This window comes from Eleutherodactylus coqui, chromosome 1 (genome assembly GCF_035609145.1).
Source record: "Eleutherodactylus coqui strain aEleCoq1 chromosome 1, aEleCoq1.hap1, whole genome shotgun sequence".
Lineage (NCBI taxonomy): Eukaryota > Metazoa > Chordata > Amphibia > Anura > Eleutherodactylidae > Eleutherodactylus > Eleutherodactylus coqui.
In genome coordinates this window covers 482,523,838-482,550,243 of record NC_089837.1, presented here as the reverse complement: position 1 = coordinate 482,550,243, position 26,406 = coordinate 482,523,838, and the positions used below count along the sequence as shown (strand labels likewise).

The window sequence follows — 26,406 nt, the reverse complement described above, 5'->3', positions numbered from 1 at the left end:
TTCACTCAGATGTATGGGTAGGAAAAAAAGTCATAGCATGCTCTATGGATTCCGCGTGGACGGGCTTCACTGAGGTTTATGGGCGCGAGAGAATCGCTGTGCATACGGAAGGAACATTGCGTACAGGTGGCAGAATCGCTCGAAAGTGTATAGAAGAGGAGAAAGAGAAAGCAATTATTGCTTGATAGGAGAGAGAGACCTGTGAGCCCGGCCCAAACAGTGTTCCCTGCAGGAGGTGCCATATTTTTCGCACCCCTGTCTTCGAGGCGGAAAATAGGAAAAAAATATTTTGAACTCGCCCAGGGACAGCGCAGGGAATAGTGCCGGGCGACGAAGCAGTAGAGCTCTGAAACACCAGAGCTCCGTGACAGCAGCACTCATGTATGGGCCGTGGAAGAGAAGAATCTGATTGGTGGAGGCAGGGGAGAAGCAGCAGTTCCCGCCGGTGCTCATCACCAATCAGCAGTGCATAAGGGGAGGCAATGCAGAGGTGAGAGAACTAGTAAATGAATTTGCGTTTGAGTTTGTTTGCGCGAACCGAAATGTAGTTCGCAGAATCGCGTGTTAAACTGGCCAGTATGTTTGCTCTATCAGACGCACTGACTTCCTCCCCCCCCCCGTTATCTTTAGCGCTCATTCACACAAATTACACGCTAAGTAGGCCCGTCAAAAAATCGTGTCCATTAGATCCAATGGTTCCTATGGATTCCTTCAGACGAACAATTTTTTTGACACACCCAAAAAAAATTAAAAAGGCACTGCAAATAATAGGACAGAAGTGCGTTATTTCAACGCCTTGATCACGCTATTCTTCGTTCATCCGATTTTCGTCCGAGTTAGTCACGATTTTTTAGCGTGGCTCACTTTCTCGAGAAATGACACTTGTGTGAAAGAGGCCTTAAGCTGTATTGGAGAAGCATGTGAGATGTTTTAAATCTCTTCGTTTGTGGGCTGAGGAATATTTACACATGTGTATTACGTCTCTCTGAGGCTTGTGCTTTTTATGCCTAATTACTGTACTGTACAAGATGATCGCTCAAAATTCCCTCAAAAGACAGTTTGAGTGACAGTTTTGAGCGATCATTTTGCATAAACTACTAATGGGCACTAATGCCTATTAGTAGCTTATTACCTTCATTTGCATGTGAATGAGGCTCCCAGCAGGTGGTCTGTTATCTGCATACAACTCCATTGTTCTCCTGAGGGACAGCAGCTGTAAACAATGTTATCAGCGCTCCCGTGGAGAATCTCCACATGCGGTCTCTGCTATCAGCTAGCTAGCTGAAGGATGGTTTTTAGGCTGAACTAAAAATAATCGTTCGACCGAAAAGCTAACGATGGTAGCATTTACATGCAACGCTTATCGCTTAAAAGGCATTCGTTTGAACTAAATTTTGAGCGATATTTGTTGCGTGTAAATGGGCCTTTATCCACTTTCTCTGGATAACTGTTATTTTTAGTCTTCACAATAGCATCATAACCTCCTTGTTTACAACAAGGCAGGGACCCCTGTGACTAATCAGTTTTCCAACAAATCCAAGTCAGCCCTGATAAATCCTGGTAACTTTTAATGTAGTTTGGTGTTTTTGTATTTTTGATAGCAAGAATAATGCTTCATTTACTCGGGACGACTGTTGGCTAATGACTGCACGGGCGCTGACGTCACCGCTAGTTATTGGCGCTCCTGCAGAGCGTTTAGGCAGGCTGATCACCGCTGAAGTATCGCTCACTTTTCCCTGACCTCTCGTTCAGCGCTTCACATTCTATGTGAGGCACTGAGCAGGGAGCATTTAGACGCAGCGAGTGGTGAGCGAACCAGCAGTGATTTTTTTTTATGCTGGTTATAAGTGAGCGACAAACGAATAGTGAACAATATTTTTGCATTTAGACATAATAAGTATTGTGCCTTTTAGTTCATTTTAACGAATTTTGCGCGATAATCGTTCCGTGTACATGGCCCTTTACACTATAGAATGCACTGAACCATCACTGCATTAGGAACGCCTATAACTGTTTGGTCGACCTTTTTGGATGACCACGGTTTTCAGACGTTGGGTAACAGATTCCACAAGGTGGCGAAAATCCTCCATACCAAATTTGACCCATGCCCGCTGAAGAAGCTCCTTCAGTCGGTGCACATTTTGTAGATAAGGTTGGGGCAGATCTCACAGCCCTTTTTCCAGCATATCCCAAACATGTACAATGGGGTTACAGTGAGTTGAGTTTGAGGGCCAAGGCAGTGTGGAGGATTTATTGTCGTGTTCCTCCAACTTCTCTCTAGTGATCGGAGCTCAATGACACGGAGCATTGTCCTGTTGTTAGATGGCAGTGTGGTCGGGGAAGGCTTCCTGAAGATATGGGTGCAGAAGGTCAGCTAACAGGTCCCTGTAGTGTTCACCATTCAAGGATCCTGGTATGATGACCAACAGTCCTAGGTCATCCAAGGAAAACGTTCCCTAGACACCTCCACTACCAGCCTGTTGATCCCAAACAGTTCACCCATGGGGTGCGGCTTCATGCTGTTTACGCCAGATGTGGACCGAGCCATCCGTATGGTTAAGCAGGAAATTGGACTTGCCCTTCCAGATGATCATCTGCCATATGTACAGGGTCCATTGTCGTCTTGCTTCAGCCCATGCTAGGCATTGTTGGCGATGAACTGGGGTCTTCAAGGACACCCTTGTTGGTCTTTGGCTATTGAACCCCAGTTGGTGCAAGGTAGACCACAGGGTGATTCTGGAAATGTATCTAACTTTCTCACTATTGTACTTCTGGGTCAGTTGGTCTAATGAGGCACATTATTGCTGAGATACCAGATGTGCCACCCGATTCTCACCTTTAGGATCAACCACATGAGGCCTGCCGCTGCGCGATCTTCTGTTAGATGTCTGTCCGTGGTTCAACCAGTCTTGGTGCATTCATGATACTGCGGTTTGGGAACAGCCAACAAATGTGACTGTTTCAATAAAAGCTCCCACACACTTGCGTTTTTTTAACACTGCGTTTTTTGTTAACGCGATTGTCAATGGGACTTTCTAATGTTAAAAACGCATCGCACCAAAAACGCAAGTTGCTTTCCGCTTTTAACATTAGAAAGTCCCATTGACAATCGCGTTAAAAAAACGCAAGTGTGTGGGAGCCCTAATACTGGCACCGCACCGCCAGACACCACCAGTCTGCCCTTGGTGAAAGTCACCCAAATCACGTTCACCCATGACTGCTAAATGTTGCCTTCTGATGCACCGATCAGAGGTTAACACATTATCTGAGAGCAGATTGTGACGCGGCCATCACGCGGTACCGTGTTACCGATCCGATGTCACGCGCCAACTGTTCCTAATGCAGTGATTGTTCCATGTACATACGCTTTAATGCCAACTGTGTCACCATGTGACTTGGCATAACCAGCTTTACCTGCCTGGCACTTTAGTGGGCTATTGCTATGTATAAATCGTCTTGGCAACTCAATGGCCCTTGCAGGACTTTCAGGTCACACTTCCATCCCCCTAGGACTAGTTCTGTGATTTTATTGTTCTAATGGACTTTCTTGCTGATAAATTCAAGTTCCACCCAAAGGACATCCTTTAGAAATGAGCTAAAACATATAGGCTGTACACCTTTACATACAGCTGGCTTATTCCATTCACTGCGGAGGCATTGTCAAATATGAGGGGCGGCTAATAAGTCTTTGACTTTGTGTTCTTTTTTTGTTTCTATGGTAACGAATGTTACATCACATGAAAGCCTTATGTTTCTAATATATGTTTTCAAAATATTGTGTTTGTAGCTTATGACAACAGTGATCTCGGCACGCGGGAAAACAAAATGGCGGAGTCTAAGGCGATATTCACAGCAAATGAGAGCAGAGCAGTGATGAAATTCTTGTTTCTGCAAGGAAAGTCCACAAAGGGTATTCATGGTGATATGTCGCTGACATTGGGGATCAATGCCCTTCATATTCTACAGTTAGGAACTGGGTTGCCAAATTTAAATCGGGCGACTTCAGCACCAATGATGAGGAACGTCCTGGACGACAGAGAGAGGTTGTTGTTCCGGAGATCGTCGATGCTGCGCACAACCTCATATCGGAGAATCGGCCAATTTCAGCTGCAGGAATAGCAGACATCATGGGGATTTCTGGTGAACGTGTTTGTGTCATTATCCATGAATATTTGAACATGAAGAAGCTATCTGCACAGTGGGTCCCCAAATGTTTGACCACAGATCAGAAAAGCATGTGAGTGAAAACTTCCCGGTCCATTTGTCAGCGTTTCCGGACTGATAAGAACTTCCTGGATCGACTGGTCACTATGGATGAGACCTGGATTTATTTGTATGACCCGGAAACCAAGGAGCAGTCAAAAGAGTGGAGGCACAGTGGTTCTCCTCGCCCAAAGAAGTTCAGCCACTAAGGTGATGGCGTCTGTGTTCTGGGATAAGGAGGTTGTGCTGCTAGTGGACTACCTCTAAATGGTTCCACCATCAATGCAAGGTATTACCTTGAACTTTTGGACCAATTGAAGGCAGCTCTGAAGGCCAAAAGGCGCGGCCAGCTGCCCAAAGGAATCTTGTTCCTGCAAGACAATGCCTCCGCTCACACTGCACAAGCGACCACGGCAAAACTGGTGGAGCTAGGCTTCCAGCTGGTTGACCACCCACCTTATTCACCAGATCTCGCTCCCTCCAACTATCATCTGTTTCCAAACCTGAAGAAACACTTCAAGGGTACCAAATTTCACACCATTTCTGATGCCATGGCTGCTACGGATGACTGGTCTGGGGCACAACTGAAATCCTTCTTTTTGCAAGGCTTACAGAACTTGGAATACCGATGTAAGAAGTGTGTTGGCATCAGAGGAGAGGATGTGGAATAAATGTAAAGTTTCATCTTCCTATCTCGTTCCCTTCTGGGTAAAGCCAAAGACTTCTCAGCAGCCCCTCGTACGTGCTTACCATCCTTTCAGTCATTTATCAAAATGTGAGGGTACGGCTGAAGGCTGTTCTGTAATATTGATCCTTTCAGGAAGGATCTATGTAAATATTGCACGGCATGTGCGTCTCCTACTATATGACATTTCAAGTCATCTTCGAATGATAACCTTTTCAGAACGCACTTTTAAAACATTATATATTGATTTTTGTTTAAGTGCAATCATGCTGGAGTATAGTTTTGAGTTTCTGTGATAGGCCAGCACCAAAGTTTGGGTAAGTGCTGACACCTAGTGGCAAGATAGTGTTATATTTTCTTTTTAGCTGTATGCTGCTTCTGATAAGACGGGCGGCTGTTATCCGAATACAAGGTTATTCTAGGTTATACTATAATGGGTTGTGAACATGGAAACATTCGGAGGAGCTCTAGAGAGATAATAAGGCTGCCTGCACACGGCTGAGTAACATAGCAGACATGGTGACCTTTGACAGGCAACCGACTGCCATGGGAATCCACTGGTACCTTGCGATCCCACTGAGGGCTGCCAGAGACCTCTGCCCTTATCATCTGCTTACACGCTGTAGTTGCTATTGATTGTGCAGGTAAGAGGTTAAAAAAATAGAACATGCTCTATTTTTCTGCATATTTGCGCACCAAAGGTCCCTATGGAAGTCAATGGGGTTGCGCAAACACACGCACAATAATCAAGGAGATATTCGAAACCCTGCTACTTCCACTGTAAAAATAACACATCTGGAGCTGATTAGGCATTTCAATCGGTATGTCTGTATCCCGCATGCAAATGAACATGGCCTGCAAGCAGAAAAAAGTTTCGCTAAGACAACCTCAGTTGTGCGTACACTTGTGTGAAGCAGGCCTTACAGTCGGAGCCAGTCAGCCCAGCCACCGCCATAAAAACATGGGATGTGCAGGTTTAAAGCCCACTAGTAAGGTCCGTAAAAAGGTGTATTGTGGTCACTAAGGGGTTAAATAAATGCATTTTGTCTAAATGCGTTCTTAAAACCCTGCTTCCCCCAAAATAAGCCCTAGTTGCAGTACATAAAAAAAAAAAGAATACTATTAGCAAGCTCGGCCCTGGTTCCTCCCGCTGCTCTCTGGAAGTTCAGCACGGTTCCTGCAGTCCTCAGCCGCTCAAACGACATCATTTCCTAGTTAGGGGATTCATAAATCTCCCTCCAGGAAGCGATGGCTGTGATTGGTGCTTTGACTGCTGCTCAGCCTATCAATGCAATGCTGGATGAACCAATGCGATGGCTGTGAATGGCCACGGCTCAGCCAATTCCTAAATCCCACATCGACAACGTGATGGCTGTTGATTGGCTGAGCAGCGGTGAAAGAACCAATCAATGCAGCGCTGAATGAACCAATCACAGCCATAGCATTGGTTCATCCATTGTTGCACTGATTGGCTGAGCAGCGGTCGAGGAACCAATCACAGCCATCACTTCCTGGAGGCGGGATTTATGAATTCTGTAACCAGGAAGTGATGTTGCTCGAGCGGCTGAGGACTGCGGGAAACGCGTTGGAGCTCTGGAGAGCAGCAGGAGGGATCTGGACCGAGCCTGCTAGGTAAGTATAACAACACCTCACCCGAAATTAATAAATTAATATAAGACAGGGTCTTATTTTCGAAGAAACACTGTATGAGGTGCTGTTCAATGTAAGTTAGTATTATTGAAGGTGCAGATTTGGTGACAGTTTAATAATTGTCCATCTAATAGCAGCACTTGAGGCTCCCCTGAAAGCTCCATTACATTGCATAGTCCGTGTGCTCAGCAGGCTTATCACTTCTGTACTTCAAATGCTTATCTTCTACAGAAAGACCATCATGGAGCAGAGCGAGAAGGAGATGTCGTATCTAGAGAACGTCATGCTGGCTATGGAGCAGAATACTCTGGACAGTGAGAATGAAGCTAAACAAGAGTTTCATAGCATGAGAGATGATATCAAAAACAAGGTAATTGCAGTGATCCATGGCATTTACTGGATTACTATGGCTTTTGGCATGCTGTAATCATCAGGTGAAGGAAGCAGATAAATAAGAGGTCTAAAGGCCCGTTTACATGTCACAATTATTGCTTAAAATTAGTTCAAACAAATGAATTTGAGCGACAGTCGTTCAGTGTGAATGCTAAAAAAAAAAAGCAAAAATCCCTCAGATGTCGTTCACGGTTGTTTAACCTGACTTTTCAGTCAACTTTAAAAACCTCATTGGCTCGCTGGCTTCTCGTCTTGTGTAAACGCTCCCTGCTCAGCGATTCCCATAGGAGGTGAAGCGCTGAGCGAGAAGCAGACAAGGAGCCGGCGGCAACTCTTTCAATATAAATGCTTTGCACGAGTGCTGACGACCTTAGTGGTGACGTCAGCACTCGTGCAGTCACTTCACAGACTGTCGGTCCGTATAGAAGGCCCTTAAATAGCCTAGCCCTTACTTGGAAACATGATTCTGGAAGCGGTTTGAAATTTGTTTGTGAGCAGTTTACAAACACTGAAAACATGGATGGCTTCACATAAGCGTAATATGCTGCGTTCCGCCCGCGAGAGACACGGTGCACAGCAAGTATACATGGACATGGACGCCACCAATCGCCATGCACTTTTTGGAGTATATGTGCACGAATACACGCCAGGATAGAACGTGCTGCCATTTCTCTTGTGTGCGTATTTCGCACAGTATGTGTGAGCGGCAACATGGGAGCCCCCGGCAGATTGGTACAGTATATTACACGCATGGAATAAGCTGTCAACACGCGCTGATATTGAGGAGCCCACGTGAAAGGAACATGTTTGTAGAATGTTTGGAGTCCAGACCTGCGTATCTGTTTCTACCCAAACCGCCCCACGTTGTTGGAGGAGATTCACTTTTTTCCAGTTACACAATTAGTTGTGTTCTCTGCAAAACTGGACATGCAGTAAGTTTAATTTCTTATCAACCTTATTGTGGTTTATAGAAAATCTGACCAGAATTTAACCTCCCAGCCGTGTAAGACGCGTCTGTTTGTTATACGGGTAAAGGATTTTACCGTTTTGGAGGAACAGTTCTATCAGGGCTGGCAACATATTTTAGTGTTGTTTTAACCCTTTCCGATCCAATTTGTATTCTGCTTTTCCTAGGGGGGTTACTCTTTGGCCGCCTGCACACGAGCGAAATCCCGCCGCGGGATTTCTGCCGCTGAAAGTTTGCATAGGAGTGCATTAAAATACGCACTCCTATGCAAACAAACCGCGGCTTGTCCTAATTTTCTGCGGGGCACGCACTCACCCGGCCGCCGGCTCCGGTCTGCGCATGCGCCGGCTGCGCGGCAGCTGGCACATGAAAGAGCCGGGGCCGCCAGGCGCGGGTGAGTACGCGCTCGTCCCTGCAGGCGCTCGGGTCGGATCGCGCGGCGAGAATTCTCGCTGCCGGATCCGACCCGCTCGTCTGCAGGCGGCCTTTTTCTGCCGTTATGCAACGGCGCTATCTGCTGGCTAAAGCCAGTACTGCATGAGGTGACACGTTGGATAGGCTCCGACAGCAGAGAGGCTGGCAATATACAGTAAGAGAACTACGACGGACGTCTTCCAATATCAAAGCTGTACAGCCTTAAATTATAATGTCTTCAGACGTCAGACAGTGGATTGGAAAGGGTTAAAGCCAAGAGTCTTTGCTTTAATAGGACACTAAAAAACATTTTGGTAGCTCTTAACCTCTTCCTACCACAGAGTGTAAGTGTACATCCTGGCAGTGGGATACTTAACACAACAGGACATACACTTACGCCCTTTGGATAGTGCGAGATCAGAAGAGATCCAGTGGTATCCAGTAGCGCGAGCCGACTGTTACTGATAGCCGGCCTCTTTGTGCAACAGCGGGGTTGCATCGGGACAGCAACTCCTGCTGTTAACCCCTTACACGTCGCGATCTATGTAGCTCACGGCATATAAAGGGATGTAATCACAGAGGGCTGACGGGTTGCCTAGGGATGTAATCACGGAGGGCCCACGGGTTACCATGGCAACAGGACACCAGCGACAGGCGTCCTTCTTTGTCATTGCCTATGATCGCTATTACTAGCGATAAGGCATTGCAGGGCAGTAGTTCTGCAATGCTTTATCATAGTGATCATAGCTGTTACGGTATAAGTCCTCTATAGGGACATAAAAAATGTAAAAAGAAGATAATAGTGTAAAAAAAAGAAAAATGTGAAAAAAAAACACTTTTGTGTGCTTTTTTCTCCTACTAGTATAAAAAAAAAAGCAAAAAAATCGCACATATTTGGTATCGTCGTATCCGTAACAACTCGAACAACAAATTGAACACCCTTTTTATCCGGCATGTCAAAAAGCGTTAAAAAAACCCTAAAAAACGGAGACAAAATGCTTATTTCTTCATTTTGCCTCTCCAAAAACGCAATTAAAGTGAGCAAAAAAGCCATATGTACCCAAAAGTGGTACCAATAAAGGCTACAGCTGGTCACGCAAAAAACAAGCCCTCGTAGAGCTCCATCCATTGAAAAATAAGAAAGTTATAGGACTTTGAAAGCAACGATTTAGAAAAAAATATAATTTCCAAAAAAAAGGGTTTTCATTACGGAAAGTGGACAACACCCCGCAAAAAACCCCACAGAATTTTGGTATCATTGTAACCATACCGACCGGCAGAAAAAATGTATTGTGTCATTTATGCTGCATGATTAACGCAGTTTAAAAAAAAAAAAACAATGGCAAAATTGATGTGTTTTCTCTCCCTGCTATCAGAAAAAAATTAATAAAAGTTTTACAATATAGTCTATGTACCCAAAAATGGCACCAATAAAAACTACAGTTCGCCACGCAAAAAAAGCCCTCATACAACTGTGTCGACAGAAAAATAAAAAAGGTATGGCTTTTAAAAAGTGGAGATGAAAATCACCCCAAAATCATGTTTTCTTTATTGCCCCACCCAGAGAGCATATTTGCTCTATGATTGTCACATACGACAAATATATAGCCACATATACCTCAAAATGGTACCAGAAAAAACTACAAGTTGTACCGGAAAGAACAAGCCCACATACCACTCTGTCGATGAAATAATAAGATTTTGGTAAGAAATCTTACTATAAAATCTCTTTCTCATCATGTTCATTGGGGGACACAGCAAGACCTTGGTATAGCTTCTGCCACTAGGGGGCGACACTAAGCATAAAAAGTATTAACTCCTCCTACTAGCTATATCCCTCCTGCAGGCATCCAGCTAATTCAGTTTGTATGCAAGCAGTAGGAGTAGCCAGTAGGATACAACAACAATAGTTAATAAACAACAATGCTCAAGAACTGTAACTCATTGGAACATCATGTGCGACTGCACTGAGGACACTGCAGTAGAGCTGCCTGTAGGGAACTGCAAGAGGAGCAACAGGGGAGCTACAAATAGGCAAGGCTCAACCCGGAGCGGAGCAGACATGAGGAGCGATGAGTCCAGAGAATCCCTGTGCAGAGTACTCTTTCTCTATGGAAGGTACTACAGATTTCAGCAAGCTCGGAGTAATGCTGACCATTAGTGCGAATGCTGTTGTAAGTAAGACGAGATAGTCTTTGCTGGATGTAAATCTTGTACTGTAGTGAGAGCGCACCTAGTGTGTGGCTCTGGCTGCCCCTCTCGGCGTGTCATCCTGGACACATGCACTGCCGGAGGGGCAATAACAGGGGAGCTAGCTGATAGGCGAGGCTGAACCCGAGCCTGGAATAACGCTAAGGTGGATCGGACAGTGAAGAGGCAGGACTATGGTGCCTAGGAATAGGGCACATAGCCATTACGGGAGTGAGGAGCACAAGCTGCACATGGAGAGGACAGCAGGCCTCCTGTCTTTCAGTCACAACCCCTCTCCCACATGACCCTCCATGTGCAAAAGACCTGGTACCCCGGTCAGCGGCAACACATTTTGCCCGCGGCTATTTAGCAACGAAAAAACGGTGCATGGCGACATATACCAAGCCGTGCGACCCAATTGCAAAAAAACGCATGGCTACACAGAATTTCCGCACAGCGCTTCACAAAACAAGGTTGCACCGCAGCTGCCCAATAAAGGCATACAGCGGCTGCCCAACAATGCCGCACAGTGACTGAGCACCACTAATGCCGCACAGTGGCTAACAAATAGTGCCGCACGGCAGCCAAGCAGTAAAGCCGCACATCGGCTCAACATAATGTCGCACAGCGGCTAACCAATAATGCTGCTGGCCTGTCCCACAGGAAACAGAAGGCCCCTGTTGCCCCCACTACACCCCTCCTTCGTGGTGAACATGCCACTCGGCGGAACCAGGGGCCACGCAGGCAATGGAGTTGGGAGCGCGCCGGCCCCACAGAAGCAACAGAGTCAGAGGCACGCTCAGGAAAAGGAACAAACCTTGTGCCGGGAACGAACAGCCGCCTGCACAAGGGGTAAGCCCTGCGTCGGCATCCCAGGCCAGATGCTCGCTGGCAAGGGGAACTGGTTGCGAGCCAGCAAAAGGAAGAGGCCTCGTTGTCGGCAGCGGACTGCGCAGCGGTAGGCAACATGGCGACCAGCCGGGAAGACGACCCATGCACAGAGCTACAGCCCCCCCGACGCCTCATGTCATGAAAAAACACCACAGCTCAGAAAAAAAGCCGCTGCAGCTCAGAAGACAGCCTGAGGGCAGAGGGGATATTCCACCACTCCCTGCGTGCCCCCCATTGCAGCCTTGGGTGTAGGGCTTACTTCTTCGCTGTGCTGATGGGAAAGGACGGAGGAGGGCGAGTTGTGGAGGGACTAAGGTGAATACTCACCTATCTTTGACCCTCTTTGCTTTGGCTCCCCCGGGCACCAGCAAGGTCACGGCTTCAGCGACTGTCCTCGGATCTGAGAAGTCACTGGAAGTGGGGGGGAGCAGTCAGGAACCTCCGGTGACCCCATGGCTGGTTGGAGACAGAGTGGACTTCCATTGCCCTCTGGTCCGCTTTTTCTTCTTGGAGGAGGGGGTAACAGTGTGTCTGGTGCAGCACTGCTCACCCCCTCTTCACTTCAGCATCGGGAATGAGCTAACATCCCTAATGGTCCCCATCTAGAAGTAAAAAAGAAAAAAAAACAGAAGACCTGCAGAGCAGAAAGATCTGCCTCCTTCAGACACTAAACGAAAACTGATGAGCTTGGTGCTTGTAGGAGGGGTATAGCTAGTAGGAGGAGTTCACACTTTTTATGCTTAGTGTCGCCTCCTAGTGGCAGAAGCTATACCCAAGGTCTTGCTGTGTCCCCTAATGATACAGACGAGAAATTAAAAACGCTCTGGTCTTGTTAAAGAAAAAAGTTTATATTGTGCAAAAGTAGTAAAAGACAGTGAAGCCTCTATAAATTTGGTGTTGTCCTAATGATAATGACCCTTACAATAAAGGTAAGATAATATGATGAATGTTGTAATAAATCCACCAAAACAGTGGTGAAATAGCTTTTTTTGTCAATTGCTCCACAGCAAAAAATGAATAAAAGTTATTTAATACATTATATGTACTCAAAATTGGTTTCTATAAAAATTACAACTCGCGCCACAAAGTATAGGATGTCATGCAGCTACGCTGATGAAAAATAAGAGTTATGACCGCTGGAACACAAAAGGGAAAACAATTCACTGGTTCTTAAATCTAAAATTAGTTACGTCATTAAGCGGTTACAAATGCACTGAAGGTGACCCAGTTCTGCGCCAAATATATTTATATGAGTCATAAATTAAAAAATCTACAAATTACAAAAAGCGACAATTTTTTCGGAGTTTTTTTTTCAAATTTAACGTGACTGTTAGGAGGTTCATTCAAAAGTGTTCAGCTTTTATTTCTGTTTTTGTACTCCTGAGTAGGTAAAATGCAGGACTGCAACTCCTCGGTGAGTTTAAGCGAATTTCCTGTCCACATAGTAAAAATATGTGACTCACATGTTGACACAGCGCCGCTGATCAAGCCTGTGTGTATATTGTATATTTCACAAACTTTGTTGACAAATATGTCCATGCAGCAACTATCGGCCTCATGTCCACTTGAAAAATACAATCCGCGCAGAATCTGCCGCGGATTTCCGTGGCGGATTTGCTTCAAATAGTATTTTTTTTGCCTGCAGATATCCGCGCACATTGCTATCAATGTGATAGCAATGTTGCCGATCCACGGCAAAATGGAGCATGCCGCGTTTTTTCTCCCGCGCGTGAAAAACGCAATTCTTTTAAAATGCCATCCGCGGGTGCAAAAATCAATTTAATGGACCCGCGGATGGCCAATGATTCCCTATGGGCAAAATCCGCAATTCCATTTAGCTAGTGGACATGAGGCCTTCAGGTTTTCTTTCTCGTTACCGGTTTGAAGAGACAATGTTTCTTTCTCCGAAAACATGAATATTCATTTACAAACTCTTTGAACGCATTTTACAAACCGCTTCCAAACATTTGGAAACATCCATAGAAACAAAAGCAACATGTTCACAGTTTGTTTGCAAGTAATGTTTCCAGAAATATGTTTCCAAGCATGGACTGGGCTAAATGCCGCCTGCACACGGGCGGGTCGTACTCCGCATACGGGATTCCCACAGCGGAGTTCAACTTGTTGCTCGGCCGGTGAACCCAGCTTACTTGTCTGGCGTCTTCTCCCCTGCTGTGAATGTGTCAGCCGGAGCGCCAGTCTGCACACGTGCAGTTGAGAGGATGCCGTGCTGTTGGTATGGCGATGATGCAGCTCCTGCGGCCATTCTGCAATGATGATTGCAGAATGGCCTCGGGACGGACAGCTTCTATTGACTTCAATGGAAGCCAGCCGTGCGTAGCCCACACAAAATCGCAGCATGTTGCGATTTCTCCCCCGAGAGCGGAAAATTGCAATCAATTTCCGCTCATGGGCGGGAATTCATGTTTTCTCATAGCATGCTATGGGCGGGATTTGCTGCAGAATCTGGAGGCAGAATCCCGCTCCGGATTTCGCAATGCAAGTCCGCCCGTGTGTAGGAGGCCTAAGTGTGGTTACACAAGTCACATCTTTGTCATGGTCTTCGATTCTTTTTAAATCACAGTAATGTAGAGGGGTTTTCTGAGTAAAACGAAATTTGGGGGAAGAAATCTGCTAAAATAAGAAAAAATAAGCCATACTCTCTAGTATTTCCTATAGACATTAGATTGTCAGTGACTTAAGGTTGTATACATTGAGAATATATACTGTATATTCTGTTGTGTGAATTTCTAGAGGCTGAAGAGTTGCAGCTCTTGTCTCATATGGGATCACCTTTGCCCCCCACCCTTACATGGTGTATAATTAAAACTGTTAATTCTGGGTTTGTTAGGGTTTAGAAGAGAAACATTCGCTTCGTGTATCTCTGGAGGGAACCGTGGAAGTCCTGTGGAAACAGTTCCAACAAGCCTTGAAAAACTACACAAATGCCACAGAAGACCGCAAAATTGCGTTTGAGACGTTAAAAGCAAAAGATGAAAAAAGTTCTGAAGAAATTGCTTTCCAGATGAAAAAGCTGAAGAAGATTCAGGTAACTTGATATTAGTCTTCTTATCATAATAGGAACTACTTCTTATACTTGTATGGTTTTTATTACAGTAGAGATTTATTTAGCCTTTTATTTGGAATCTATCAGCAACGTATTACATGGCTTTGTGTATTAGTGACTCGCTGAAGAATTTTGGTAAAATTGACAAGGAAAGAAGATTCTGAAGTTTTTATGTTCATGCAGGTAGAAAATACAGCGCCCCCCACGGACTCCACCAACACATCAGACATAGATGTAACCAATGTCTGCAATGGACAAATGGGCATGTATTATATCATTAAACTGTGGGGAACACGAAATAGGGAAAGTGACAGTAACAGAAATATAGGAATTGGAAGACTATCCCTAACTAACTTTGGTGCGGCAGACCTTGCCTAGAAGCAGGGTAGACCCATGTACAGAACCGAAGGGGCCTAATTAGAGATGAGCGAACACCAAAATGTTCGGGTGTTCGTTATTCGGAACGAACTTCCCGTGATGCTCGAGGGTTCGTTTCGAACAACGAACCCCATTGAAGTCAATGGGCGACCAGAACATTTTTGTATTTCGCCGATGCTCGCTAAGGTTTTCATGTGTGAAAATCTGGGCAATTCAGGAAAGTGATGGGAATGACACAGTGACGGATAGGGCAGGCGAGGGGCTACATGTTGGGCTGCATCTCAAGTTCACAGGTCCCACTATTAAGCCACAATAGCGGCAAGAGTGGGCCCCCCCCCCCCCCCCAACAACTTTTACTTCTGAAAAGCCCTCATTAGCATGGCATACCTTTGCTAAGCACCACACTACCTCCAACAAAGCACAATCACCGCCTGCATGACACTCCACTGCCACTTCTCCTGAGTTACATGCTGCCCAACCGCACCCCCTCCCCCCCACAGCGCACACCAAACTGTCCCTGCGCAGCCTTCAGCTGCCCTCATGCCACACCACCCTCATGTCTATTTAGAAGTGCGTCTGCCACGACGAGGGACCGCAGGCACACACTGCACAGGGTTGGCACGGCTAGGTAGCGACCCTCTTTAATAGGGGCGGGGCGATAGCCCACAATGCTGTACAGAAGCAATGAGAAATACAATCCTGTGCCACCGCCATCAGGAGCTGCACACGTGGGCATAGCAATGGGGAACCTATGTGCCACACACTATTCATTCTGTCAAGGTGTCTGCATGCCCCAGTCAGACTGGTTATATGCACCTTAACAGTAACCGCGTTGGTGGTAATGTGGTGGTGACTGCGGACCTAGTACCACGGTTGTATTTTGTTGGTTTTCGGAATGTGGCCAGGATTAAGTGGGCCGTGGCGGGGGGATGGTGGGGGGGCTCTCTTGTAGTGTCGGTAAAGGTGAAATTCTTGGACTGCCACCAGACGAACCAATGCAAAGGCATTTGCCAACAATGTTTTCCCTGTTGGAGGAGGAGGGGGATGTTTTTGAGGCACTACGTGTCCTCTCCACGTGTCCGTGGTTATATGCACCTTAACAGTAACCGCGTTGGTGGTAATGTGGTGGTGACTGCGGACCTAGTACCACGGTTGTATTTTGTTGGTTTTCGGAATGTGGCCAGGATTAAGTGGGCCGTGGCGGGGGGATGGTGGGGGGGCTCTCTTGTAGTGTCGGTAAAGGTGAAATTCTTGGACTGCCACCAGACGAACCAATGCAAAGGCATTTGCCAACAATGTTTTCCCTGTTGGAGGAGGAGGGGGATGTTTTTGAGGCACTACGTGTCCTCTCCACGTGTCCGTGGTTATATGCACCTTAACAGTAACCGCGTTGGTGGTAATGTGGTGGTGACTGCGGACCTAGTACCACGGTTGTATTTTGTTGGTTTTCGGAATGTGGCCAGGATTAAGTGGGCCGTGGCGGGGGGATGGTGGGGGGGCTCTCTTGTAGTGTCGGTAAAGGTGAAATTCTTGGACTGCCACCAGACGAACCAATGCAAAGGCATTTGCCAACAATGTTTTCCCTGTTGGAGGAGGAGGGGGATGTTTTTGAGGCACTACGTGTCCTCTCCACGTGTCCGTGGTTATATGCACCTTAACAGTAACCGCGTTGGTGGTAATGTGGTGGTGACTGCGGACCTAGTACCACGGTTGTATTTTGTTGGTTTTCGGAATGTGGCCAGGATTAAGTGGGCCGTGGCGGGGGGATGGTGGGGGGGCTCTCTTGTAGTGTCGGTAAAGGTGAAATTCTTGGACTGCCACCAGACGAACCAATGCAAAGGCATTTGCCAACAATGTTTTCCCTGTTGGAGGAGGAGGGGGATGTTTTTGAGGCACTACGTGTCCTCTCCACGTGTCCGTTCCATGTAAGCAATAGTAGCACTCAAGACAGGCCCCAGTAACAATTCTGAAGCAGCAGTATAGCGGGAGCGCAGTCTTCGTTCCATGTAAGCAATAGTAGCACTCAAGACAGGCCCCAGTAACAATTCTGAAGCAGCAGTATAGCGGGAGCGCAGTCTTCGTTCCATGTAAGCAATAGTAGCACTCAAGACAGGCCCCAGTAACAATTCTGAAGCAGCAGTATAGCGGGAGCGCAGTCTTCGTTCCATGTAAGCAATAGTAGCACTCAAGACAGGCCCCAGTAACAATTCTGAAGCAGCAGTATAGCGGGAGCGCAGTCTTCGTTCCATGTAAGCAATAGTAGCACTCAAGACAGGCCCCAGTAACAATTCTGAAGCAGCAGTATAGCGGGAGCGCAGTCTTCGTTCCATGTAAGCAATAGTAGCACTCAAGACAGGCCCCAGTAACAATTCTGAAGCAGCAGTATAGCGGGAGCGCAGTCTTAGTTCCATTTCAGTAGCCTTAGTATAGCCAAGGCACAAGTGACATTTATGTAGCTAAAGTGTAGGCCAACCCCACACACCTTTCTGTACCACGAGTGCAGGCGAAGAACATACAAATTGCTATGATTACACTGTAGGTGAGGGCCCCAAAAAATTGGTGTACCAACAGTACTAATGTACCTCAGTAAAAATTGGCCATGCCCAACCAAGATGGCAGGTGAATCGCTTTGGTTAATGTGGCTTAAGTGGTAACTAGGCCTGGAGGCAGCCCAGTGTAACGAAAAATTGGTTCAAGTTAAAGTTCCAACGCTTTTAAGCTAATTGAAACTTATAAAAATTGTTCTGAAAAATTATTTGAGTGAGCCTTGTGGCCCTAAGAAAAATTGCCCGTTCAGCGTGATTACGTGAGGTTTCAGGAGGAGGAGCAGGAGGAGGAGGAGGAATATTAGACACAGATTGATGAAGCAGAAATGTCCCTGTTTTGGATGGTGAGAGAGAACAATGCTTCCATCCGCGGGTGCAGCCTACGTATTGCTTAGGTATCGCTGCTGTCCGCTGGTGGAGAACAGAAGTCTGGGGAAATCCAGCCTTTGTTCATCTTGATGAGTGTTAGCCTGTCGGCACTGTCGGTTGACAAGCGGCTACGCTTATCTGTGATGATTCCCCCAGCCGCACTAAACACCCTTTCCGACAAGACGCTAGCCGCAGGACAAGCAAGCACCTCAAGGGCATACAGGGCTAGTTCAGGCCACGTGTCCAGCTTCGACACCCAGTAGTTGTAGGGGGCAGAGGCGTCACCAAGGATGGTCGTGCGATCCGCTACGTACTCCCTCACCATCCTTTTGCAGTGCTCCCGCCGACTCAGCCGTGACTGGGGAGCGGTGACACAGTCTTGGTGGGGAGCCATAAAGCTGGCCAGGCCCTTAAAGACTGTTGCACTGCCTGGGATGTACATGCTGCTCGATCTACGCACATCCCCTGCAACATGGCCCTCGGAACTGCGCCTTCTGCCACTAGCGCTGTCGGCTGGGAATTTTACCATCAGCTTGTCCGCAAGGGTCCTGTGGTATAGCAACACTCTCGAACCCCTTTCCTCTTCGGGAATCAGAGTGGGCAGGTTCTCCTTATACCGTGGATCGAGCAGTGTGTACACCCAGTAATCCGTCGTGACCAGAATGCGTGCAACGCGAGGGTCACGAGAAAGGCATCCTAACATGAAGTCAGCCATGTGTGCCAGGGTACCTGTACGCAACACATGGCTGTCTTCACTAGGAAGATCACTATCAGGATCCTCCTCCTCCTCCTCCTCCTCCTCAGGCCATACACGCTGAAAGGATGACAGGCAATCAGCCGGTGTACCGTCAGCAGCGGACCAAGCTGTCTCTTCCCCCTCCTCCTCATCCTCCTCATGCTCCTCCTCCTCCTCCTGTACGCGCTGAGAAATAGACAGGAGGGTGCCCTGACTATCCAGCGGCATACTGTCTTCCCCCGCCCCCGTTTCCGAGCGCAAAGCAGCTGCCTTTATGGTTTGCAGGGAATTTCTCAAGATGCATAGCAGAGGAATGGTGACGCTAATGATTGTAGCATCGCCGCTCACCACCTGGGTAGACTCCTCAAAATTACCAAGGACATGGCAGATGTCTGCCAACCAGGCCCACTCTTCTGAAAGGAATTGAGGAGGCTGACTCCCACTGCGCCGCCCATGTTGGAGTTGGTATTCGACTATAGCTCTACGTTGTTCATAGAGCCTGGCCAACATGTGGAGCGTAGAGTTCCACCGTGTGGGCACCTCGCACAGCAGTCGGTGCACTGGCAGCTTAAAGTGATGTTGCAGGGTGCGCAGGGTGGCAGCGTCCGTGTGGGACTTGCGGAAATGTGCGCAGAGCCGGCGCGCCTTTACGAGCAGGTCTGACAAGCGTGGGTAGCTTTTCAGAAAGCGCTGAACCACCAAATTAAAGACGTGGGCCAGGCATGGCACGTGCGTGAGGCTGCCGAGCTGTAGAGCCGCCACCAGGTTACGGCCGTTGTCACACACGACCATGCCCGGTTGGAGGCTCAGCGGCGCAAGCCAGCGGTCGGTCTGCTGTGTCAGACCCTGCAGCAGTTCGTGGGCCGTGTGCCTCTTATCGCCTAAGCTGAGTAGTTTCAGCACGGCCTGCTGACACTTGCCCACCGCTGTGCTGCCACACCGCGCGACACCGACTGCTGGCGACATGCTGCTGCTAACACATCTTGATTGTGAGACAGAGGAGGAGGAGGAGGGTGCTTTAGTGGAGGAAGCATACACCTCCGCAGATACCAGCACCGAGCTGGGGCCCGCAATTCTGGGGGTGGGTAGGACGTGAGCGGTCCCGGGCTCTGACTCTGTCCCAGCCTCCACTAAATTCACCCAATGTGCCGTCAGGGAGATGTAGTGGCCCTGCCCGCCTGTGCTTGTCCACGTGTCCGTAGTTAAGTGGACCGTGGCAGTAACCGCGTTGGTGAGGGCGCGCACAATGTTGCGGGAGACGTGGTCGTGCAGGGCTGGGACGGCACATCGGGAAAAGTAGTGGCGACTGGGAACTGAGTAGCGCGGGGCCGCCGCCTCCATGATACTTTTGAAGGACTCAGTTTCCACAACCCTATACGGCAGCATCTCAAGGCTGATAAATTTTGCTATGCGGACGGTTAACGTTTGAGCGTGCGGGTGCGTGGCGGCGTACTTGCGCTTGCGCTCGAACACTTGCGCAAGCGACGGCTGAACGGTGCGCTGAACTACACTGCTGGATGGGGCCGAGGACAGCGGAGATGAGGGTGTGGGTGCAGGTCATGAGGCGGTAGTGCCTGTGTCCTGAGAGGGGGGTTGCATCTCAGTGGCAGGTTGGGGCACAGGGGGAGAGGCAGGGGTGCAAACCGGAGGCGGTGAACGGCCTTTGTCCCACCTTGCGGGGTGCTTGGCCATCATATGTCTGCGCATGGTGGTGGTGGTGAGGCTGTTGGTGTTGGCTCCCCGGCTGAGCTTTGCGCGACAAAGGTTGCACACCACTGTTCGTCGGTCGTCAGGCGTCTCTGTGAAAAACTGCCAGACCTTAGAGCACCTCGGCCTCCGCAGGGTGGCATGGCGCGAGGGGGCGCTTTGGGAAACACTTGGTGGATTATTCGGTCTGGCCCTGCCTCTACCCCTGGCCACTGCACTGCCTCTTGCAACCTGCCCTGCTGATGCCCTTGACTCCCCCTCTGAAGACCTGTCCTCCTGAGTAAGCGTTGCACACCAGGTTGGGTCAGTCACCTCATCGTCCTGCTGCTCTTCCTCCGAATCCTCTGTGCGCTGCTCCCTGGGACTTACTGCCCTTACTACTACCTCACTGCAAGACAACTGTGTCTGATCGTCATCGTCCTCCTCACCCACAGAAAGTTGTTGAGACAGTTGGCGGAAGTCCCCAGCCTCTTCCCCCGGACCCCGGGAACTTTCGAATGGTTGGGCATCAGTGACGATAAACTCCTCTGGTGGGAGAGGAACCGCTGCTGCCCAATCTAAGCAGGGGCCCGAGAACAGTTCCTGGGAGTGCTCCAGCTCCTGAGCAGGTGTTATTGTAGTGGAGTGAGGAGGCTGGGAGGAAGGAGGAGCAGCAGACAGAGGATTCGGATTGGCAGCAGTGGACGGCGCAGAACTGCGGGTAGACGATAGGTTGCTCGAAGCACTTTCTGCCATCCAGGACAGGACCTGCTCACACTGCTCATTTTCTAATAACCGTCTCCCGCGTGGACCCATTAATTGGGCGATGAATGTGGGGACGCCAGAAACGTGCCTCTCTCCTAATCGCGCAGCAGTCGGCTGCGACACACCTGGATCAGGAGCTTGGCCTGTGCCCACACCCTGACTTGGCCCTCCGCGTCCTCGGCCGCGTCCACGTCCTCTAGGCCTACCCCTACCCCTCAGCATGCTGTATTACCAGTGATTTGATTTCACAGGCAGGAAATAAATTGGCGCAAGACTGCAGGCCAAATATAATTTTTGCCCTTTTTGGAAAACGAAAGGCCCCACTGCCTCTAGTGAATGAATTATCTAAGTTTAATAACTGTGCTGTGTCCCTGCTTATGTGTCACAGAACGTGAGGGTAGCAGAGTTATTATAACTCTGGCAGAGCAGGTATTTTTTTTCCCAATTAAGGAAAGCAAATGGCGAAGCCAGCAGTAAAGCGTAGCTGGGTGCGTATGATTTAGCACTGTTCTTCACGCAGCTCACACGTCTCCACCGCCCGTAAGGACGGACAGAGGCTGGACAAATAGATTTGTTTTCACTTGTTTTTCCACCAAAAGGCAGCACTGCGTATATTCTATGAACATGAGAAGTTTAATAACTGTGCTGTGTCCCCTGCTTATGTGTCACAGAACGTGAGGGTAGCAGAGTTATTATAACTCTGGCAGAGCAGGTATTTTTTTTCCCAATTAAGGAAAGCAAATGGCGAAGCCAGCAGTAAAGCGTAGCTGGGTGCGTATGATTTAGCACTGTTCTTCACGCAGCTCACACGTCTCCACCGCCCGTAAGGACGGACAGAGGCTGGACAAATAGATTTGTTTTCACTTGTTTTTCCACCAAAAGGCAGCACTGCGTATATTCTATGAATAATAACTGTGTTGTGGCCCTGCCTATACAATTCTTTCCCTGCAGTATCAATGGAGGGTGGAATGCTCTGCAGAGGCGATTTTGAGAAGCCCCAAAAAAATGCAGCACAGCTAACAGCAGCCTGGACAGTACTGCACACGGATAAATATGGCCCTAGAAAGGACCGTTGAGGTTCTTGAAGGCTACACTCACTCCTAACACTCTCCCTGCCTATGCAGCACTTCTGTCCCTAATGCCAGGTGCAACGCTCTGCAGAGCCGATTTTGAGAAAAAAAAAAATGCCACTGCTAACAGCAGCCAACACACAGCTATCAGTGGCCCTAATAAGGACCTTTGGGGGGTCTTGAAGCCTACACTAACTACCAATTCTTTCCCTACAGCAGCTCCGGTATAAACAGCACTGTCCCTCATCTAACTCACACCGCATCTGAGGCGAGCCGCGGGAGGGGCCGACTTTTATATTAGGCGAACACCTGATCTCGCCAGCCACTCACAGCAGGGGGGTGGTATAGGGCTTAAACGTTGCAGGGGGAAGTTGTAATGCCTTCCCTGTCTTTCAATTGGCCAGAAAAGCGCGCTAACGTCTCAGGGAAGGAAGTGAAAGTAACCAGAACACCGCATGGTGTTCGTTACGAATAACGAACATCCCGAACACCCTAATATTCGCACGAATATCAAGCTCGGACGAACGCGTTCGCTCATCTCTAGGCCTAATCTATCCTTTGATGGAGGATAGGGAAGATGTTTAATGAAGATGGAAAGAGCAATGTATACAACATAGTATAAGGCAGAAGTGAATAAGTCCCACACAGGTACTTAGCTGACAAAAGTCCACTGCCTTGCCAAACGCCTCAGGGCTTAGTCACACGGGCGCATTGGCGCCTGTGTTCCTGCACTAGAATACGGGCGCACTGCAGATCCGGACGAATCGCTGCAGCGCCAGAAGAAAGAACATGTGACCGGCTCCATCCTGAAGTGCGGCTGTCTTCTTCGTGCAGTAACACAGGCGCCGATGCGCCCGTGTGACTAAGGCCGCAGGCAGATGAATAACCAGCGCCCATGTAGAGGCAGGAATAATTATATTTCATTATGGCTGATTGGCTGGCTAAGGATAAATACCTCCCTGTCAGCCAATCGGTGCATACACCACAAGAGAGGTGGAAACAGGGAAGAGAAGAAGGGAACATGAAAGACTGATGAATTTCCAACAAATGACACCTAAGGAGCTTCTGCAGTAACAGGAAGTTGAAGGAGTTCTGCCAGATGACACATAAGATGTTATCTCTGCTCCAGATTTATCATATCCTCCTTCTGAGGTTCATTCCAGTCTTGACATTGTCAAAGGTTGTTATAAATTTGTACTCCCGAATTCTTCCGTGACGCTGGGATTTGAAATTGCCTTTTAATACAATAACTTTCATATTTTCTATGTTGTGTGCGTGACTAGAAAAATGCTCAGCCATAGGTAATTCTGTTTTTCTCTCTTTAATTGTATGAGATCTCATCCTTGCTCTAAGTTTTCATCCTGTTTCTCCAACATAAGAGGCCCCAACAGGACATTTACTGCACAGGATCAGGTACACAACATCAGACATGGAACATGTGAATGTCTCCGGGATCTTATAGTCCTGCTGTGTGTTGGGAATTTGTATCCTGTCCGCGGTCCGTACATGTTAGCAGGTCTTACAGCTCCTTACATTACAGGGATAAGTTCCTTTTTGTGTATCAGAGGGTAATGCACCGCTGACTACAAAGTTTCTCCAATTCGGAGGTTGCCTGTAACACAGAAGCGGAGGGTCGGGGCATAGGCGTAGCTTCAGGGGGTCGCGGCGGCGACCTGGCCCCTGCGCTCAGGGGGCCCCGAGCCCGCCCCCTACAACATACCCAAATGCACATTCAGTGCATTAATAGCTGGCCGTTCTGTCTGCAGCAAGATTCCCATTACGCGTCAGGCAGAACGGCCAGCCTGAGAGGAAGCATTAAAAAGCAGGGGGGAGGAGGAGGGCGGAAGTCACATGGGCCGGCAGGGCACACTGATCATGTGCTGCCCCCTGCTTCACAGAAGCTGCTGAGTCTGCCTCTCCTGCTGCTGTCACAGGGAGGAGAAGTGGTCTGGGCCCCGGGGTATGTGTGTATCTATCTACATCCTATCTCCTATCTATCTACATCCTATCTATCTATCTATCTATCTATCTCTGTTGCGTCCTCAGGACGTGCAACCTCAATAAAACAAACAAAAGGCACAACTGTGCAAAGGAAACATAAAACTAGGGGGAATTCTCTACCTATAGTCCCCTAACCCGGGAGGGGGCCCTGCCTACTCGGCGGACCGATCGCTCTGACAGGTGCGAGCCTGCACGCGTGCCTCGGCCACTGACTAGTCCCTTTCAGGGGGCCCTAGCACAAAAGAAAGGCGAAACAGAAAACCCAAAAACAGAAAAGCACTTAGCTAGTATGGAGAGCTTCAGCAAAGATGTGTTCCTCCGCCGCTGTCCAAAGGCAACTGAAGAAATTGACCAGCACAGGAGATAATGCTGGCACTGTTTAAGTAGGAGCCAGGCTACTCATCACCAGGTGCTGACTGACATTACTCCTGCAGCTACCACACCCCTCAGCTCCCGGAGAAGCACGGGCACACCCAAAACCTGGTCTGGCCTGCAAGCAAGGTGCAGGCCTCAGAACGGCTGCAACAATACCTCCCCTTCTAGAAGGGGCCCCAGGACCCTTAGGACCAGGACGACCAGGGTTTGATCTGCGAACATTTTTCACCAGACGGTCTGCATAAACATCCGCTGCAGGAACCCATGACCTCTCTTCTGGGCCATAACCGCGCCAGTGCACCAGGTACTGCAGGGAATTCCTGACTCGACGGGAGTCCAGAATGCGATTTATTACAAACTGCTCCTCCCCATCCACTAGCACAGGAGCCGGGGGTGGTGAGTCATTCCCCGAATCGATGAATCTTTTGAGCAGAGATTTATGGAACACATTGTTAATCTTCATCGTGCTGGGAATTTCTAACCGGAAGGCCACCGCGTTAATCTTCTCAATTATTTTAAACGGACCGATAAATCGCGGGTCCAGTTTAGCGGATGGTTGTTTTGAGCTTTATATTTCTGGTAGACAACCACACCAAGTCTCCAACACAGAATCCCGCCCCCTCAGAGTGGTGACTGTCTGCAACTCGCTTGGTGCGCCGAACGGATCACTGTAAATTTTTCTGGACCTCCGCCCACCCGGACTCAATATCGGAATAAAACTCATTTGCTCCTGGTACCTCCGAAACCCTCTTGGAAAGGGGGCCAAAACATGGGTGAAATCCGTAGTTACAGAAGAACGGTGAAGTCCCCGTAGCCTCCAGTGGTCTATTGTTAAGAGCAAACTCGGCTAGTGGTAAGAACTTCGACCAGTCCTCCTGATTTTCCGAGGCATAACAACGTAAACACTGCTCCAGGTTCTGATTACACCTCTCAGTCTGCCCATTGGTCTCCGGATGGTATACCGAGGAAAATGAAAGCTGGACACCCAAACAAGAGCAGACTATTCGCCAAAAGCTAGAAACAAATTGTACGCCGCGATCGGAGACTATATTCCATATAACCATGTAGTCTAACGATGTGGCAATGAACAAACTTGCCAACGTCTTGGCATTAGGTAAACCGGGGAGTGCCACAAAATGGCACATTTTACTAAACCGGTCCACTACCACCCACACAACAGTGTTGCCATCGGAAGGTGGTAAATCCGTAATGAAGTCCATGGACAAATGCATCCATGGTCTCTTAGGAATCGGCAGCGGTAATAACATACCGGCTGTCCGACTGCGGGATGACTTGGTTCTGGCACACACTTCACATGACGAAACAAAACTGAACGTATCCCGTCGTAATGACGGCCACCAATATGTTCTAGAGAGTAACTTACGGGTATTATTAATCCCCGGATGCCCGGCCAACACCGAACTGTGAATCTCGGCCAGCACCTGTAACCTTAGATGAACAGGAACAAAAAGCTTCCCAACCGGAAGCTTTGACGGGGCCAAATTTTGTGCTTTACGGACTTGCTCCTCTAACTCTAATGACACTGCCGACACCACCACCCCTTCAGACAGGATAGGGGCAGGAGGTTCCTCAGAAACTACTGGAAGAAAACTTCTGGAAAGAGCATCGGCCTTCACATTCTTCCAGCCTGGACGATATGTAACAAAAAAATTGAAACGGGAAAAGAAAAGCGACCAGCGTGCCTGTCTGGAGTTAAGTCTCTTGGCAGATTCCAGATATATGAGGTTTTTGTGATCCGTGAAAACCGTTACTTTGTGTCGCGCCCCCTCTAGAAAATGATGCCACTCTTCAAATAACCATTTAATCGCCAACAATTCCCTGTCCCCAATGTCATAATTTCTCTCCAAAGACAAAAATTTACGGGAGAAGAATGCACACGGGTGGAGATCTTGCAATGTCTCTGTTCCCTGAGATAGAACTGCTCCAGCCCCCACCTCTGAAGCATCGACCTCAACAATAAAGGGCCTGGAAGAATCTGGCTGCACCAGAACCGGAGCAG

At 48.4% G+C, this 26,406-nt stretch overlaps 1 protein-coding gene across 2 annotated transcripts in view; it reads left to right on the top strand.

Moving 5' to 3' along the window:
• The window catches only part of CCDC65 (coiled-coil domain containing 65), a 54,221-nt gene that overhangs the window by 13,274 nt on the left and 14,541 nt on the right, over positions 1-26,406 (top strand). For both annotated transcript variants that reach the window (XM_066585750.1, XM_066585741.1), the window contains exons 5-6: positions 6,770-6,908; positions 14,245-14,442. In XM_066585750.1, the coding sequence (XP_066441847.1) occupies positions 6,770-6,908; positions 14,245-14,442 (337 nt within the window). The remainder of the gene's footprint in view (positions 1-6,769; positions 6,909-14,244; positions 14,443-26,406) is intronic.